Here is a 16,457-nt window from a genome sequence, read left to right as displayed (position 1 = left end):
CTAAGGAGCCATCTTCCAAGCACTGGAGTAGTGTCAAGGCTTCGGGCCTGGTCCGTCCCTCAGTGCTGGTCAGGAGTCAATGAAATTGCTGCAGGGTACAACTAGTGAAGGGAGGGGAGGGTCTGCGTGCAGCACGTGCGCTGCAAATCCCGCCGCAGCGCCAGGCGCAGGCTCTGAGCAGAGCTGTCTGCCCCGGCCTGCTGTCTTATTGAACATGATTTACGAGCTGATTCAGCTTGACGGCCATGGTACAGCCCAGGCAGCTTCCCCATGCTGCCCTGCCAACCCCGATGACCCGGCGAGACCAACCTTAGGGATTAGATGGAGAATTCTGTCTCTGAGGCCCATTCAGCCCTAGGCCTCTTGGACAGGGGACAAATGGGACGGATGCTCGGCCACTAGGAACTGCCCTGCCCAATTTGTGTCCTGTAGACCCCCAATGAGCCATCCGAGGGGAACAATGTGGAGTCACTCCTCACCTGTTCCAGTTTCAAACTCCCCAGCTAGAGGGTCTCACCCTAACCCCTCTCATCCCCACCTTCATTTCGCTAAGAGCTGGTTCCAGCCAGTCCTTGTTTGCCGCCCCCTTCCAGTGGGGAATATGGGATCTGTGTGCAAATGGAAATGCTGGAGAACTGGAGAGTTTCGATCCAGGGCCTGATTTTGAGCCAGGCCTTAACTGAGCCTTTGTTTCCGAGCTCACCGTTTTTAGGCCACCATGATTTGCAGGTGCTTTGGGCCCCGATCCTGCAGTCTGATCTAGCCAGGCAGAGCCCCAGGGCAGCCCCTTCTGAGCACTGGCCTGTGCCCCTGCAGATCATTTTGCAGGAGCGGCACTTTAGGTTAGTGTTAAACAGCAGCATTACATTAGCTCATCTCTGGACCCTGGCGCTAGGCACTGCACAGATATGTTAGGCGAGAGGGTCCCTGCCCTGGAGAGCGACAGTCTAAACACACATAGTGGGGGAAAGGCAGTACTATTAACTCCATTTTACAGACGAGACACTGAGGGCCAGATTTTCAAAAGCACTCTGCACCTCCCATTGTTCTCAATGGCAGCCGGCCACTTTTGAAAAACCAGCCACTTGCTTAGTTGTGTCAATCAGAGCTGCTGGGGGCTGAATTCTTTTTGAAGAGCTGGGACCAGGGAGTCAGCGGGAGAGCTGGGGATCAGAGTCCGAGCTCCTCTACGCTTGGCTAGTGCCTTGGCCACACCCCGCCCCCCACATCCTCCCTCCCTAGGGGCTAGCTTGCGACACCCTTTCTCCCAGTGAGTACTGTTTGCATGTAGAGGCAGAGGAAGGCTCGGTTCAAGTTTTCACGCTGCTCCGGGGGTAGAGAGAGGGCTGGAGAACAGAGAGATGAGAGAGAGTTAGCAGAGAGAGGAGTGTGGCAAGCGGGGGACCCGGCTATGTAGGCTACTGCCCTGGCTTTGCTGCTTCTGTTATTGGAACTAACTAGATCAAATCTAGCTCGAGTATGTCTGCACGTCCTCAGATTGCAGTGTAGACGTACCCAGAGAGAGGAACTGGAGGCGGCAGGGACGGGATCCAGAGCAGAAAAACCAGAGGGGCTGGAGAGAGCAGAGAGGGGGTGAGCGAAGCTGGGAGAGCAGAGAGCCAGGTTCAGAGGGACAGGAGAGGGGGAGCTGAGAGGAGGGACTGCGAGTGCCGGGAGGCTGGGAGGAAGGGTTAGAGCAGCCGGGGAAGGCCAGAGTCTGAATGAAACATCGAGGCCCCACTGTAGCAGGCCCAAGCCAGGGACTGAGGCCGACCAGTGACTTCCATTGAAGCCAACACTCTAAGGGGGAGTTTTCCAGCTGCCATCCGGAGGGTGGGGTGATAAACTGGGAGGCCAGCTGGGCCAAGGGGCCTCTTCTCCCTCCAGCCAGCCTTCCTAGACAGGGCTAAGGCTCTCCCAACTCCAGAGAGAGCAGGCACTTTCCAGCCGACAGGCCTCTGCTGGGAGCCAGGCGGCCTGTTCAGGGCTCACAGGGTCAGCAGGGATTTCTCATGCGCTTGCTGCCGCCAGAGTGCTTTGGAAAACTGGCCCTCACAAACCCTCCCGCAGTGCCCCTTCGCTGCTGGGGGTGCACTGCACCCCAAGCTCCTGGTGCAGGGGCATGCAGGGCTCTCCCTGAGTCCCACTCCCCTGGGTGGCGCTAGTCCCTTACCGTCCTGCCGGGGAGGGTCTGCCTGGCAGCGCGGGGAATTGCACTGAATCGCCTCCAGGCCACGTGTGATTTTGAGGCTCCAAGTCTGTATGCGCATTCCCAGAGTGCATTTCACCAGCCGTCCTGCCCAGACTCCTTGATGCCCGAAACAGGGAGGTCAAGTGGATTCTCTGTCATGATTTGAGGACGTCAGTAACTCAGCCAGAGGTTCGGGGTCTATCACAGGAGTGGGTGGGTGAGGTTTTGTGGCCTGTGATATGCAGGTCAGACTAGATGATCATGATGGTCCCTTCTGACCTTACAGTCTATGCAGTAGTAGTGGTTAGTGCAGAGGATAGTGGGCCGGGACTCCTGGGTCCTAACCCTGATTCTCCACCTCAATTACTGTGTGATCAGCAGCCAAGCACTCAGACCAAAGTGTTCAGATTCTGGGGTTAGGCCCCTGAAGCCATATTTAGGCATGTAAAGCTACGGTCCGATGTTCAGAGCAACCACAGTGCCCCTGGAGGAACCAGGCCCAATATCGAGCCGGCTCCCTGATGTCAGGCTCCCGAGGTTGAAAGTGGAGCTGTATTGTCCCTCTGTGTTGGTGTCTCCCCATCAGTGGGACAGCGATATTGACCAACCCTCCATGGGTGCTGCACACTTCTTCATGGGTGTCTGCAAAGAGCTTTGAGATCCTTAAACAAAAGGTTACTGCCGACATACAAGTCACCAGGCCCCATCCTGTTGCCATTCATTGTAGCCCATGGCAAATCCCCTTGGTTTCCATGGGAACATGGTTGCACCCATTGGTATTAAGCAGATAAACCCCTTGGTGGGAGGAGAGATACCAAGGGTTTCCCTCATGCCGTTCCTCTCATTAACCATCTTCTCCCAGCTTCTCTGCAACAGGCAAGCCAGACCCTGCCCCATCTCGACTGGCCTCAGCCAGCAGCTTGCCTGGGTATCCCACATGGACTAGCCTCAGTTGACACTGAAACCATCTCACCTTCAAGTGGCCGTATGTGACCTTCAGATAACCTTGTCCTACCACTCCAGGTGGCCCTTTCCATTCCCCGGTAACCTACATGGCCGCTGTGAACCCTCTGCACTCACCAGTGGTGAGATCTGATACCCTGGCAATTAACTTCCACATGGCCTCCGACCCCAGGTGGACTGAAGGTGACCCTCAGTAGCTCCAAATGTCCCTCTGGTGACTCAGGTGAGCAGCTCAAAATCCTCGGTCATCTTGGGCAGCTCCTGCCAATGACCAGATAATCCTGCTGAGTGGCCAGATTGCTGTTCAGCTTTCTTTGCCCTCGGTAATCCATCCCGGCTTTCAACAGAACACGGGCTAAGCTCCTTCAGAGATAACCTGGCCTAACCCTCTCCCAGTGATCTTCATTGACTTCTTCACCCCCTGCTAATCCCGGATAATCCTTCTCTGATCTACGGAGGGACCGCACAAGCCCCACGGAACTGCGAAAATCCAGGCTAACATCTCCAGCAACTCCAGATATCAACTGGGCCCCGCACAACCTCCGCTCAATCCCATTGATCCCAGCCAATGGGGTGTGACCCCATCGAACCTTTATATTGACTTTATATTGCAACCACTGTAGTGATCTCAGACAGAACCCTCAACATCCTCAGGCTGTCTTTACGTGTTCTAACTGATAGTTGGGGTTGCATCTCTGACCATCTTGGCTAATAGCCTTTGATGGACTTAACCTCTAGGAAGAATCTAATTCTTCTTTGAACCCAGTTATACTTTTGGCCTTCACAACATCCCCTGGCAGTGAGTTCCACAGGTTGACTGTGCGGGGTGTGAAGAGGTACTTCCTGATGTTTGTTTTAAACCTGCTACCTATTCATTTCATCACATGACCCCTAGTTCTTGTGTTATGGGAAGGGGGTAAACAACACTTCCCTATTCACGTTCTCCACACCAGTCATGATTTTATAGACCTCTGTCATATCCCCCCCTTAGCTGACTCTTTTCTGAACTGAACAGTCCCAGTGTTTTAATCTCTCCTCGTATGGAAGCTGTTCCATGCCCTTAATCCTTTTTGTTGCCCTTCTCTGTACTTTTTCCAATTCTAACTTTTTTTTTTTTTTTGAGATGGGACAACCAGAACTACACACACAATACAAGGTGCGGGTGTACCATGGATTTACATAGTGGCATTATATTTTCTGTCTTATTATCTAGCCCTTTCCCAATGGTTTCTAACATTCTGTTTGCTTTTTTGACTGCCGCTGCACATTGAGTGGATGTTTTCAGAGAACTATCCACAATGACTCCAAGATCTCTTTCCTGAGTGGTTACAGCTTATTTAGACCCATCATTTTGTATGTACAGTTGGGATTATGTTTTGCAATGTGCATTACTTTGCATTTATTAACACTGAATTTCATCTGCCACTTTGTCGCCCAGTCACCCAGCTTTGTGAGATTCTTTTGTAGCTCTTCGCAGTCTGCCTGGGACTTAACTATCATGAGTAATTTTGTGTCGGTTGCAAACTTTGCCACTTCACTGTTTACCTCTTTTTCCAGATCATTTACGAACATGTTGAATAGGACTGGGCCCAGTACAGAGCCTTGGGGGACCCCACTATTTACCTCTCTCCATTGTGAAAACTGACCATCTATTCCTACCTTTGCCTCCTATCTTTTAATGAGAGGACCTTCCCTCTTATCGCCTGACTGTTACTTGGAAGCCCCAACCAAGATCGAAGCCTCATTGTGCAAGGTGCTGTGCACACATTCAGTGAGAGATTACCATCGACATAGACAAGACAGAATTATTATTCCCATTTTACAGATGGGAAACTGAGGCAGAGAGCGATGAAGTGACTTGCCCAAGGTCATAGAGGGAATCTGTGGTAGAGCGAAGTGTTGATTTCCCAATCTCCTGACTCCCAAGTCCCTGCCTTAACCAGAAGGCAGCTTTTCCTCTTGCTCGCTCACTTTGATACACCCACGGTCCTGATGGGCAAGAGAGAAAACTGTGCAACCAATAATTTTCCTTCGCAGGATTCCAGAGTGGGAGGAATTTTAAGGGGACAATAACTTGCATTTATCGAGCCAGACCTCCCACTGAGTCCTCTCGGGGCTGACGTAGGTCTCAGTGGTCCCTAGGCCTCGTGCTCGATCAAGTTCACCCTCTGTGATTTACAACCCCAACAGTCCTTCCATTGTAACAAAGGCCACCAGGGCCAGATTGTGACACTCATCCAGTTGAGGCTGGCTGGTCTACGGCCTCTTGGGGCATCATATTGTTAGTTATATGTGTGGTGGGAGTGCCTAGGGGCCCCCGTCATGGACCAGGACCCCATTGTGGTGGGGGCTGCATTTTATTTATTAGTTGTATTATGGTAGCACCTAGGCATCCCCGTCATGGACCAGGGTCCCATTGAACTGGGGGCTGAATGTTGTCTATTAGGTGTATTACGGTAGCACCTAGGAGCCCCGTCACGGACCAGGGTCCCATTGAACTGGGGGCTGCGTGTTGTTTATTCGGTGTATTACGGTAGCATCTAGGACCAGGATCCCCTTGTTCTGGGTGCTGTGTTGCCCCCATCAGACCGAGCGGAAGCCCCTGCAATAGAAAGGGATGTATCTGCTCTCCCCTGAGACAGGTCGGCTCAGATCCCATCTCAGGCTGGAACGAGCGGTCCGGGGAACTACTGCCAGTCATTGCTTTCCAAAAAGGGGCCCGGCCCTCCGGCAGGATGGGTCACCCTCCGGCAGGATGGGTCTCCCAACCTGTGTGGCACGGGGCTGCTGCCCACGCAGCTCTCGGTCTCTCTATCACTCGCATGAAATCCTGCCGTCTTTGGGGCTTGGTTTGCTGCTGCTGCCAGAGGAACGTATGGGCCACTGACTAATTCCAGGGTAATTAGCAGTCACATCTTAATGAAACAGAGCCTGCACCTGGGCTCAAGGAAAGTCACCCACGGGGCATTTGTATTGCTGATGCATTTCTCCAGTGGCCTGGTCGCCAGTGATCTGCTTTGGGCTAGAGCCCCACGGGGCCACAGGACAGATGGCCCAGTGGTTAGGGCACTAGTATGGCTGGAGGAGAAGGCACCTCGAACCAGGCCTTTGGAGAGATGCCCCCCCAAGGACAGGCTAGGCACAGGCCTGGGGCGATGGTGGCATTGGCACGGCCTGGTCTATAGTCAGTGACAATCCTGCTCAAACTGGTTCTTCTCCCTTGGGCAGAGTGATCGAAAACCACCACATGGAGGAGTACGCCATGGAGTACCCAGCGTACGGAGAGGGCTGCCTGCTGCCGTGTGACTGCCCAACCGACTGCTACCGAGACCACTGCAGCCACAGAGAGCACAGGTGAGTGGCTGGGGGGCTGGCAGGGGGGCATTTGAGAGTGCCAGATCCATGCCTGGGTCCCCCGGAGAACATGCTTACATTATTGGCACCAGCTCCGCTCCAGGGCTCTTAGGAGAACAGGATCACATTCCAACACACACAGCCTTCGAGTGTTTGCAGGCGGCCAAGGGTACACCTGAGAACCAAGCACTCCTCCCAGTTCCACCTGAACTGGGATTCGGGGCCAGTAAGCGCCTCTCAGCCGTGGATTCGACAAATCTTCAACCTGGGAAAGACACACAGGAGGCCCGGTTTGGAAAAAGGGTCAGACTGGGACTGTGGCCACATGTGCAGGCAAACGGGGGCCTAATATGTGTGCCCAGTTGCAACAATGACCCATGCCCAGCGGGCGGCTGAATGCGTGCAGAATAGTGCCCAGCCTGTGCCACGAAGCACGGGAATTGCACGTGCCAATCAGGCGTGCAATCATTTGCATGTACATTTTGTGTGTGCAGTAAGAGCTTTCCAAAGGAGCCATGTGGGCTCGCTTAATCCGACCCCCATGGGGGACCATCTAGTTTCCAGTGGCCAAGCAACAGAGCTCCCACTCCTTCCCTTGGGACCCTCCAATGCAGCTTCGGCAGGCAGTCCTTCCAGCCCTTTGATGGTTCCCCTTATTGCTGCTCTCTCTGTGGGCTCCCTCCTTCTGGTGGTTAGGTGCGAGGGGGGGCAGGAAAGCCCTTTGAGATGAAAAATAAATGATCATTTCAATGCTGCCAGCCCAGTGCCAAAGCCAGACCTCTGGCTTCCTGCAGAATCTTTCTGCCAAGGCAGGTGCTGCCATGCCGATGCACACATCCACCACAAGGGGTCGCCACACAGCTTCCTTGTAAGGACACATATAGACACACGTCAGTGGGCGTAGAAACCTGGTTCCAAAGGAACAAGCTGCCAGCCCCCAAGGAACCCGGTTAGCCTCCTTCAGCAGCAAAAGCACACGCCCTAAGCTAAAGGGGCACGCGGCAGGCTGGGAGAGCCACTAGAGAGGGACCTGGCCCGAGCACTCCGGACCCGATCCAAAGCCCAGGGCGGTCCCGTCGGTTTCAAAGAGCTTTGGCTCAGGCCCTGCGCCAGTGCATCTCATGGACAAGCTGCTCCATCAACCAGTGGGAGCAGGTCGAGCCCGGGGGCTCCCAGGCAGCATGGCTGGATCATGGCAGCAGATGAGTTCAGAAACCAAGCCTGGTGTCTCTCCGTCTGTGGCCATGTCTGCTAACGTGAGCGTCCAGCACCTGCCGGGGGGGAACACGGTGCGGTGTATTGTACGCGCGCCCGTTACTCCTCTCCTAAGCAATGATCACCTGGAGGCTCGCTGCTGAGATTCTGTAATCACTTCCCCCTGCCACATTGGCTCGAGCCTGAGATCTTCAGCGTCACAGCGCTAACCTCTGTTGTTTGAGCTACAGGCACAGCTCTGCTAGCGGGGAGCAGCAGTAGGTTGTTATCCTAGCGGGTAGCAGCGGTAGGTTGTTATCCTATCAGGGAACAGCGGTAGGTTGTTATCCTAGCGGGGAGCAGCAGTAGGCCGTAGTTTTAACACGTGTTAGCTGGTTACGATAAATTCTAGGCTCCCCCGTAGGGCTGACACCCTCCCGCACATGCTGAGATATAAACAGCTGCGTTTACACTAGGGTTTTAACATGTGCTAGTTACTATGTCACCTTGAAAACACCTTTATCCCTAACAAAGACCTGGCCAGATATACACACTTCTTCCCCCCGACACACACTGGGGGTGAGGCACCCCCCACCGCTCTGCGCAGGGGCTGGGTCGTGGGGGGGCTCACGGTTACTGCTCCCCGCCCTGAGCCTCTCCCCTCCCCCGCAGGCTGAAGAGGAGGATGAGCAGCTCCACCTCGCCGCCACCCAAGAAGAAAAAGAAAAAGAAATCGGGTCATCGCCGGAGCCGGTGAGTCACCTGCCTGCCCCGCCCCGCTGCTCTGGCCTGGTCCATGCGCCCCGCCACTGGGAGGGGGATACCTGCCTGACCCCAAGCCAAGCAGGACCCTCAGCCCTTCGCCAGCCGGTTCCCTGGGGACCCCTCACTCCCTTCCCCAGCCACCCTCTCCTTCCCCTCCCCTTCCCCTGGCTAGGGTGGGGCAGCCAGCACTGAGAGGCTGGGCCAAAGGGGCACAGGGCTCTGCCCCAGTGGAAGCGCCCGGTCTGGGCCGACAGCTGCCGCCGGGAGCTCCTGCACCTTCCCTATACGGCTGCAGCGCCTACCATAATGCTCCCCTTCGCCCCAGCCTGAGGTTCCCTTCTTTGACCTCATCCCTCGTGCCCTGGGCTGGCTCTCAGAGTCCCTGGGACTCCCAGGGGGCAGGGCAGCCCGGGGGTGCTGGCGTTCTCCCTGCAGTGTGACCTTGGCTTGGATATGCCCCAGCACCTGCCAGAACACCTTCTCTTCCCCCATCGATGCAGCAGCCTGCCCCTCCTCCAGCCTCCTGCCATCCCCCCAGCTCCCTGCCCTGCCGCTTCCCCCATCTCGCGCCCGAGCAGCAGGCTCGGGCCTGGCCCGCCGTGGGCCCACAATGACTATGCGGCTCACGCTGCAGCCTCAGCAGGACGCTGACTGGTCAGACTGTGGGGAGGGGAGACTCGGAGAGATGCGCCCCCTGGTGCTGGCATTTAATGAGCTCCCTTATCCCTGCTTTACAGATGGGGAAACTGAGGCACAACGCGGGGGAAATGCCTTGTCTAAGGTCACGTAGGGTACGTCTACTCTGCAGTGGGAGGTGTCTGCCGCACCTGGTGACCTACCCAAGCTAGCGTTGATCCAGCCAGCTCCAGTAACAATAGCAGTGAAGCCAATGCCGCCACTCGAATAAGTACCCAGGGTTACTGCTGTGGCTAGAACAAAGCGAGCTCAGGGAAACCTACACGAGCAGCGCTCAGACCTCCCACTGCAGTGTAGCCCTACCCACAGCGAGTCAGTGCCTATGAAACCCGGGAGTCCGGAGTCCCAGCCCAGCGGTTAGCCACGCCGCCTCCCCTGGAAATGACAAATGACCAGGGCTGGTTCCATGGACTGGGGGTGGTTTTATGGCTTCATTACGAGTTTCTTTGGAGTGCTTTCCACCCAGACAGGAAGCTGTTGGTGCAAAAAGCTCGCTCGCTTGCTGTCTGTCCCAAGCTGGTGTGCTGACCCCAAGGCCCATATGAATTGGTGGCGACACTGCTGTCTAGCAGGCTCCCAGCCCCTCACAGAAATCCCAGCATTCCCAGGGCAGATGGAGGCAATATTGTCTGTCCCCCTAGAGTCTCTGGGATGGATTCCCCCCACCATCGATCCTAGGGCTAAATTGACTCCTTGCGTAAAGTAGAGGGACCACCGGGCTGCTCTAGCTTATGCTTGCTGAATCTGTCTGCTACGGTCCTGCCTCCCTCTGGCCACCATGTCACGCCCCTGAGCTGCCCCGGTTTGGAGAGCCGAGGTGCTGGGGGGCTCCTCAGCAGCTGTGGGTCCCCTTTTGCACAGCTGTAGCCAAGGATCTGGCCCCCAAAGGGTGAGCGTATTTTATAATGTGCCGCCCCAGGCCCTGTCCCCGCTGTTCCTCGCATTCCTCGCCCGGCACAGCCACCTCCCCCTGCCTTGGCACCGCTAATGACTATCTGCAGAGCCGAGCCAGCAGCTTTAATGAGCCCGGCCTGGCTGGTGATTAATCAGGGACCGACTGCCTTCCTGTGCCCCAGCCCGGTACTCCCCTGCCAACCCCAACTCCTGCCTTATCCTTGTTCCTCTCCATCCACCCTCTCCCTCTGTTTGTTCGGCTCTCCCCTCCCCGTTCCCTGGGACTCTGTCCCCCGACACCACCCCCTGGGGCTTGCCTCCTGCTCCAGCAACAGGTCGATTCGGAGGGAGTCTGACACATTCCTTTTCACCACTTGGCAAGCTTTCACTTGAGAGGGAAGGGCCCAGAAATGGATATGGCGTCACCACTTTAAGAGGCAAGGTGACTCTCTGAATATGCAGAGTTAGGATAATCCGAGCCTGTCAGAAGCCAGCACCGAGCTTTGGGGTCAATGGGAATTAGTCACCCAGCTCCCAGGCATGTTAACAGGACCCCCACAGCTAGCTACATTGCCCTTGAGTCTTAAATTCCACCCGTCCCACCCGGAGTCAGCGTGTGACCCTGTTAGGTGTGAGCGTGGTTCAACTCAGGGGCATGCCATGGGTCCCAGCTGCCACGGGGCGGCAGTGTTTCCCTGTCCTGCCAGGCGTGGCCAAGTGCCCGGTGCTGGATTGCTGGGGTCAGACAGGGCGAGGGGAGGCTGCCTGTAATCCCAGGCGGGGAACAAGCTGCTGTGGATCCAGAGACACTCACCGAGGCGGAGAGAGAGGCAGGATTGTTGATAGCGAGATGCTGTGACAGAGACCTGCACACACACACACAAAACACTCACAGAGATACAGAGACACACATCACTGAGATTGCTATGCACAGACACACACCGTGAGGTACAACACCGACATACACACAGATCCAGAGACATGCAGAGAAGGAAAGACACTGTTATGGGGACACACACACACACACACACACACACACACACACACACACACACACACACACACACACACACACACACACAGATGAAGATAACAGAGAGCTAGAACTATGCACAGCTCCAGGCATGCACAAACACACACACAACTGCCAGAGGGAAAGACACACACACATCCAGACATGCACACACGCACCTTACAGTAAGGCTCAAATTAGGGTGACCAACATACATCCCGTTTTGGCCGGGACAGCCCCCTTTATAAGCCCTGTCCCGGACGTCCTGACTTTTTTTGGCAAAACTGGGCATTTGTCCCATTTGCCCTTGCCAGTTGCAAGTTGCTCTGATCAGTTGGCAAGAGTGCCAGCTGTTGGGGTGTGGAGGAATATTTGGGGAGGCCAGTGGCAACACGAGGCGCTGGATGGCGGGGCTCAGGCAGTCAGCCCAGGGTGATGTGGGTCTTGGGGAGTCAGGGAGTCATGGGGCTCAGGTGGACAAACCCAGGCCTGGGCAGTGTGGTGCTCGGGCAGTCGGCCCAGGGGGATGCGGAGTGCGGGGGGTCAGCCCCAGTCCTGGGTGCCATGGGGCCCGGCCGAGCAGCAATGCCAGGTGGCTTGGGACAGCCCCGTGGGAGCCAGGGGGTTGTGTGTGTCCTCAGGCAAACGGTGATGTCAGACAGGCAGCTCGGACCAGCCCCGTGCGGGGTCCCGATTTTACTTTGGTTAATATGGCCACCCTGGCTCAAATGCAAACTGAGAACAGGAGATAACAGCGGAGGGGTAATTCCCTTCGCCCCCAGTTGCCAAGCACAATCAAGCACGTTCAAGGACCCTTTGTCGCTGTGGCCACTTCCATCCCCTCCTCGTCTGGAGCTGCCCGGCTCTCTCTGCCGCTGGGAGCTCTGGCTCCTCTGATGGGAGTTTGTGTGGTTTTTGTCCTGGAACGCACCCAGCCCCGTAATGTTTCCCCTCTCTGCAATGCCACGTCCTAACGAGGCAATTACTGTGCGTGCATGAGATAATCATCACATGGAATTATGTCATTAGCAGATGTGCCATCAGCCAGCCGAACAAATTTCAGGGCACGTGCTGGGAGCAGGCCCGGCCCATGGTGGGGAGACTGATGCTCAGCATCAGGGTGGTGGTAACTGAGCAGGATTCGGGCCCCGAGTCCTACAGAAAGGGCTAAGTAGAAGGTCCCCATTGGGGGCCCAGCTCCTGAATGGGTCCCGGGCTCTGGCCCTCTGCCCACTGGCAAGACGCTGCTGCCACTAACATGTGTTTTATCTGTTTCCTCCCCCAATGTCAGCAAAAAGAGGAAACCCGGATCAGAGCGCAGGTGAGTGACGCGGGAGCCTGCTCCTCCTCCTCGCGGGCCCCCTGAAATGTAAGGGATGGGAGGTGGCAGCAGGCTGGCCATTCTTTCCAGCACAGGGTTCTTCCCTCACTCGAGGTAAGTCCATATTCCCAGAGCTGCAAGCCATGGGCCAAACCCTCGGCTCCCTCCCCAGCTTCTGCTCGGGCCATGTCCATGTCGAACCCCCTCCGAAGTCAGGCTGTGGCCTCTTCGGCTCAGGAACAGGCGATACGTCGCGCCGAGCCAATCCCCTGCGCATCAGTTTGTGCCTCCCTGAACCAGCTGGGTGGGTATCTACGGGCGTGTCTGGGTGGGACTGCAGCACATGGAGACAGACCGGAGCTAGCTTTGATCTAGCTGCCTGAGGAACAATAGCAGTGAGTCTGCAACCAGGGAAGCCTGCAGGGCGGCACTGATTGGCGCCAGCTGGCGCCCGCAAGCTGACTCGAGCCAGGATTTGCAGAAGGGTGATTTCAGTGGACGCGCCAGCGCTGAGGGCTTTGGCGAATCCGATTCCAGCTGGTGTATTAAGGTTCCGTAGCCTGTACGCTCTTTGGGGCAGGGGCTCTCAGTTCAGTCTGTGTTTGCACAGCGCCTACGATTAGCATAAATCATAATACTAATTAGGAATCTTTGGCCCATGGGCTTTGTGACCCGTTTCCTGTTAGATCCTACAGGGACCACAAGGTGGCGCTGAGATGCAACAGAAGTGTTTTTAGAGGTGGCCGGAACGTTTAAAAAAACATTTCAATCACATTTTTAAACAAAATTTCAATCAAAAGACCCCCCAGGAAAATCCTTTCCCCCATTTTTCAGACCCTCTTTAATGCTCTTGACTATTTTTGCTGGCTGAGACTTTCTGAGCCACCCAGTGGATTTGAACACCCTGTTATAATTCGGTGTCCAAACCCCTTTGGCCGCTTGGAGGGATCTCAGCCTTTCTCTCTGAAACCTCCCTGTGTCGGGCTGGGTGTGCGCCGGCTCATGGGGACACAGCGCTGGCTGTTCGGGAGGGTTCGGGCCCATGCCGGGTATCCGGGAGGAGGGGGCCGTGTTCTCAGACACTGGTCCTAGCAAACTCTGCGGCCCTCAGGAGGCCCCGTCCCGGGGCAGGAAGGTCCCACCCCACCCACCACTCAAAGGCACCCGTGTTTGCTTTCCAGCTGCGACAGCTCCTCGCCCCTCCGGAAGGAGAAGAAAAAGAAGAATGGGAAGAAACACAGACGAGACAGGTACTGGGCCAGGGAAGCCGCGATCCTTCCCCTCGCTGCTCCGTCCTTCTCCACCCTCCTTCCCCAGCTCGCTCCCTCCTGGGCTGGGCTGGGCCACGCAGCAAAAAGGGTTAATCTGTCCGTGGCTTGGGGGGAAGGGCCAAAGCTCCCCTGGGTGTAATTCGATTGACTCACACCAGGCTCTGGCCCTACAGCTTCCGGCAGCTGCCGGTATTGCACTACGGAACTCCGGGGCCGTGAATAATGCAGGGCAAGCAGCCGATCGTGCTTACAAAGCAGCCGTCTGGGCTAAGGCCCTTAAACCTGAACTCAGCGCTCCCTCCTCCCCCTGCCCGGTAATGAAGTCATCCCCCCCGGGATAGGAGGGCAGCGGGATGTTATAAATGACCAATGCCGAGCAGCCTGTATTTCACAAAGCAATTAGGACATCGCTGGGGAATCCGATGCAGCGGGCAGAGGCTCCAGGCAGCACCTGCGCCTGCAGCAGGCCCTGGGCTGGGGGTGGGGGGAGTTTGGAAGGGCTAGGGGCCGCCCAGGTGCAAATTGCCTCTTGCCAGGAAGCGGGTGGCGTCCTGCGCCCTGAAGGAGAGGTAGGGCTGGGCTCTAACCAATATGGTGGGGCTGCTTAGCTGAGGCTGCAGCCCCCGGGCCGGTCGTCGGCAGTGGGGATCCACCCTGGGACCTCTGGATCCTGAAGCAGGAGCCTCTCCTGCCTGAGCTAAAAGAGCCCCTCTGTCAGCCACAGCCATAGCGGGCCCGTCAACCTCTCTCCATGGCCCGGCCACCCCTACAGGCGGGCAGAGCGCCACACTCTGTCACGCTGGATCCTGTCCCCCGGCTCTCCGCTCGCGCTGCCTGGCGTCTCCCCGCGGGGGCTAAGGCCCAGACGCCGCCGTGGCGGAAGGAGCGGCTGGCTGCATGGCCAGGGAACGGGTGACACCGAGTCCCTCCTATTTTGCCAGTGAAATCCCAACCTCGCTGAGCCTGTCTCTCCCCTTGAACCTGGGCTTCAGCCTGGACCTCGTTTCACCTCCCTGGGCTCGGCCCTGGTGGACAGAGAGCACCGGGTGCTAATCCCAAGGGCCAACCAAGGAGCGGCATCGGTAGGGTCCAGCTGGAGAGCCCCCTGCCCTCCTTAGATCAATCATGTAGGGTCACCCCCACCCCAGAGACCACACAGGTCGCTGTCCTTTAGATTACACACCTGCCCTTCTGGTTCCTGTGTCCCTCTGCCACTAGCATCCCAAGAGGTACAGCACAACCTGGGTGACATCAGAGGTGGCTCAGCCAATCCTTCTCCGGCCTGCCGGGCAGCTGACTGGTTCCTTTGCATGCTGCCATCTTATTGGGTCAAAGGACTCCAAAGTTTGAATAAATGATCATTAATAAATCTTTGATCCCCCCCACCTCCTTCTTTTCGGGCTAACACGCCCCAGGGAGGTGTGATCCCAACAGCACCTCACTCGTCCCAGCTGGACCAGAACCAGAGAAGATGGCCAGGCTGGCTTAGGGCTTCTAGCATACAGGCGTTACTGTAATATGCAGCCGTACTTGGGTATTACTACCGTACGTTGAGTGTTCGGCCATCGGCAGCCGTACGCTGGTGTTACTGGGGGACGTTACACTCGTGTGTTACTGTAGCAAGTAGACAGACTTGAGCATTACTGTTATAAGGAGCCTTGAGCTGCGAGCCCATCAGCTCTCAGAAAGTAACCGGGGCAGGGCTGGCTCAACCCTCCAGGCAAGTCCCAGCCGGTATTGGTGGCACAATGTCTCTGAATCAGCACGGAGCCGATGGCCTGGCATGGTGCCGGGGGCGCTGCGCTGGTGAAGGTGGCTTCTTTGGGCCCAGATGTAAAATCCAGGTCCTGGCCAGTTGTGGTTCGTGGAGATCCCATGTTTTGCATGAGTCGGGGAGTTCGCCCCGGGGTCCTGCCTCAGTCCCGGGGCAGGTCATTCTATTCTGAACTAAATCCTCCCCCCCCCCAAGCCCCATTTCAAATGGCAGCGGCGACTCCAGGCACCAGCACTCCAAGCGCGTGCCTGGGGCGGCAAGCCGCGGGGGGCGCCCTGTCGGTCCCTGCGAGGGCGGCAGTGAGGCTGCCTTCGGCAGCTTGCCTGCGGGAGGTCCGCCGGTCCCATGGATTCGGTGGCAATTCGGCGGCGGGTACGCCGAAGCCGCGGGACCGGGGACCTCCCGCAGGCAAGCCGCCGAAGGCAGCCTGCCTGCCGTGCTTGGGGCGGCAAAAAAGCTAGAGCCGCCCCTGTCAAATGGACACAGGATTCTTCTGCCTCCCCTGTTCCAAGCTGCTGTGTCATGGGCTGTTTAAACCGCTGCTGCCTCCCACCCAGATTCAGCTGCAAGTGGTTTGCGGGTGAAATAATTTCACCGGAGAGCTGGCTGAAAAACATGGAAATACATTTGTCTGCGGTAGATAACTAGGTGGGCATATCTGGGGCTGGAGGGCTGGGTAGGCAGGCATGTATGGGGACGGTGGATAGAGGGTTTTTAGGGGGGGTACGTAGATGCACCACTGAAATATAAGGGCATTGTCCCTCTGCCCAGAGCTCCCTGGCTACCAGTTTCCCTTCCCTCGGGGTGTCTGACCCCCTCAGGGCGCATCTCAACCCCTCTGCTTTGTTTCTCTCGTCCCTGTTGTCCCTCAGGTCTGAGTCTGGATCCCGGAAGAAGAGAAGACACAGGTGAGAGCGAACGGTGCAAGAGCCTCACCCCCTAGCTTGGCCCACCCCACCCGCTGGTGCCCCCGCGGCACCTTCTCCTCCCTCCTGGCCTTTGCCGTCCCAGTGACCGTTCAG

General features: G+C 56.8%; 1 protein-coding gene across 1 annotated transcript in view; it reads left to right on the top strand.

The window, feature by feature from the left end:
* Window positions 1-16,457, top strand: part of SRRM3 (serine/arginine repetitive matrix 3) — an 87,765-nt gene that overhangs the window by 39,023 nt on the left and 32,285 nt on the right. The window contains exons 3-7 of the mRNA XM_065418571.1: window positions 6,383-6,508; window positions 8,375-8,455; window positions 12,361-12,390; window positions 13,572-13,640; window positions 16,308-16,343. Of these exons, the coding sequence (XP_065274643.1) occupies window positions 6,383-6,508; window positions 8,375-8,455; window positions 12,361-12,390; window positions 13,572-13,640; window positions 16,308-16,343 (342 nt within the window). The remainder of the gene's footprint in view (window positions 1-6,382; window positions 6,509-8,374; window positions 8,456-12,360; window positions 12,391-13,571; window positions 13,641-16,307; window positions 16,344-16,457) is intronic.

This window comes from Emys orbicularis, chromosome 17 (genome assembly GCF_028017835.1).
Source record: "Emys orbicularis isolate rEmyOrb1 chromosome 17, rEmyOrb1.hap1, whole genome shotgun sequence".
NCBI classification, from domain to species: Eukaryota; Metazoa; Chordata; order Testudines; family Emydidae; genus Emys; species Emys orbicularis.
This window is presented reverse-complemented; position numbering and strand designations above follow the sequence as displayed.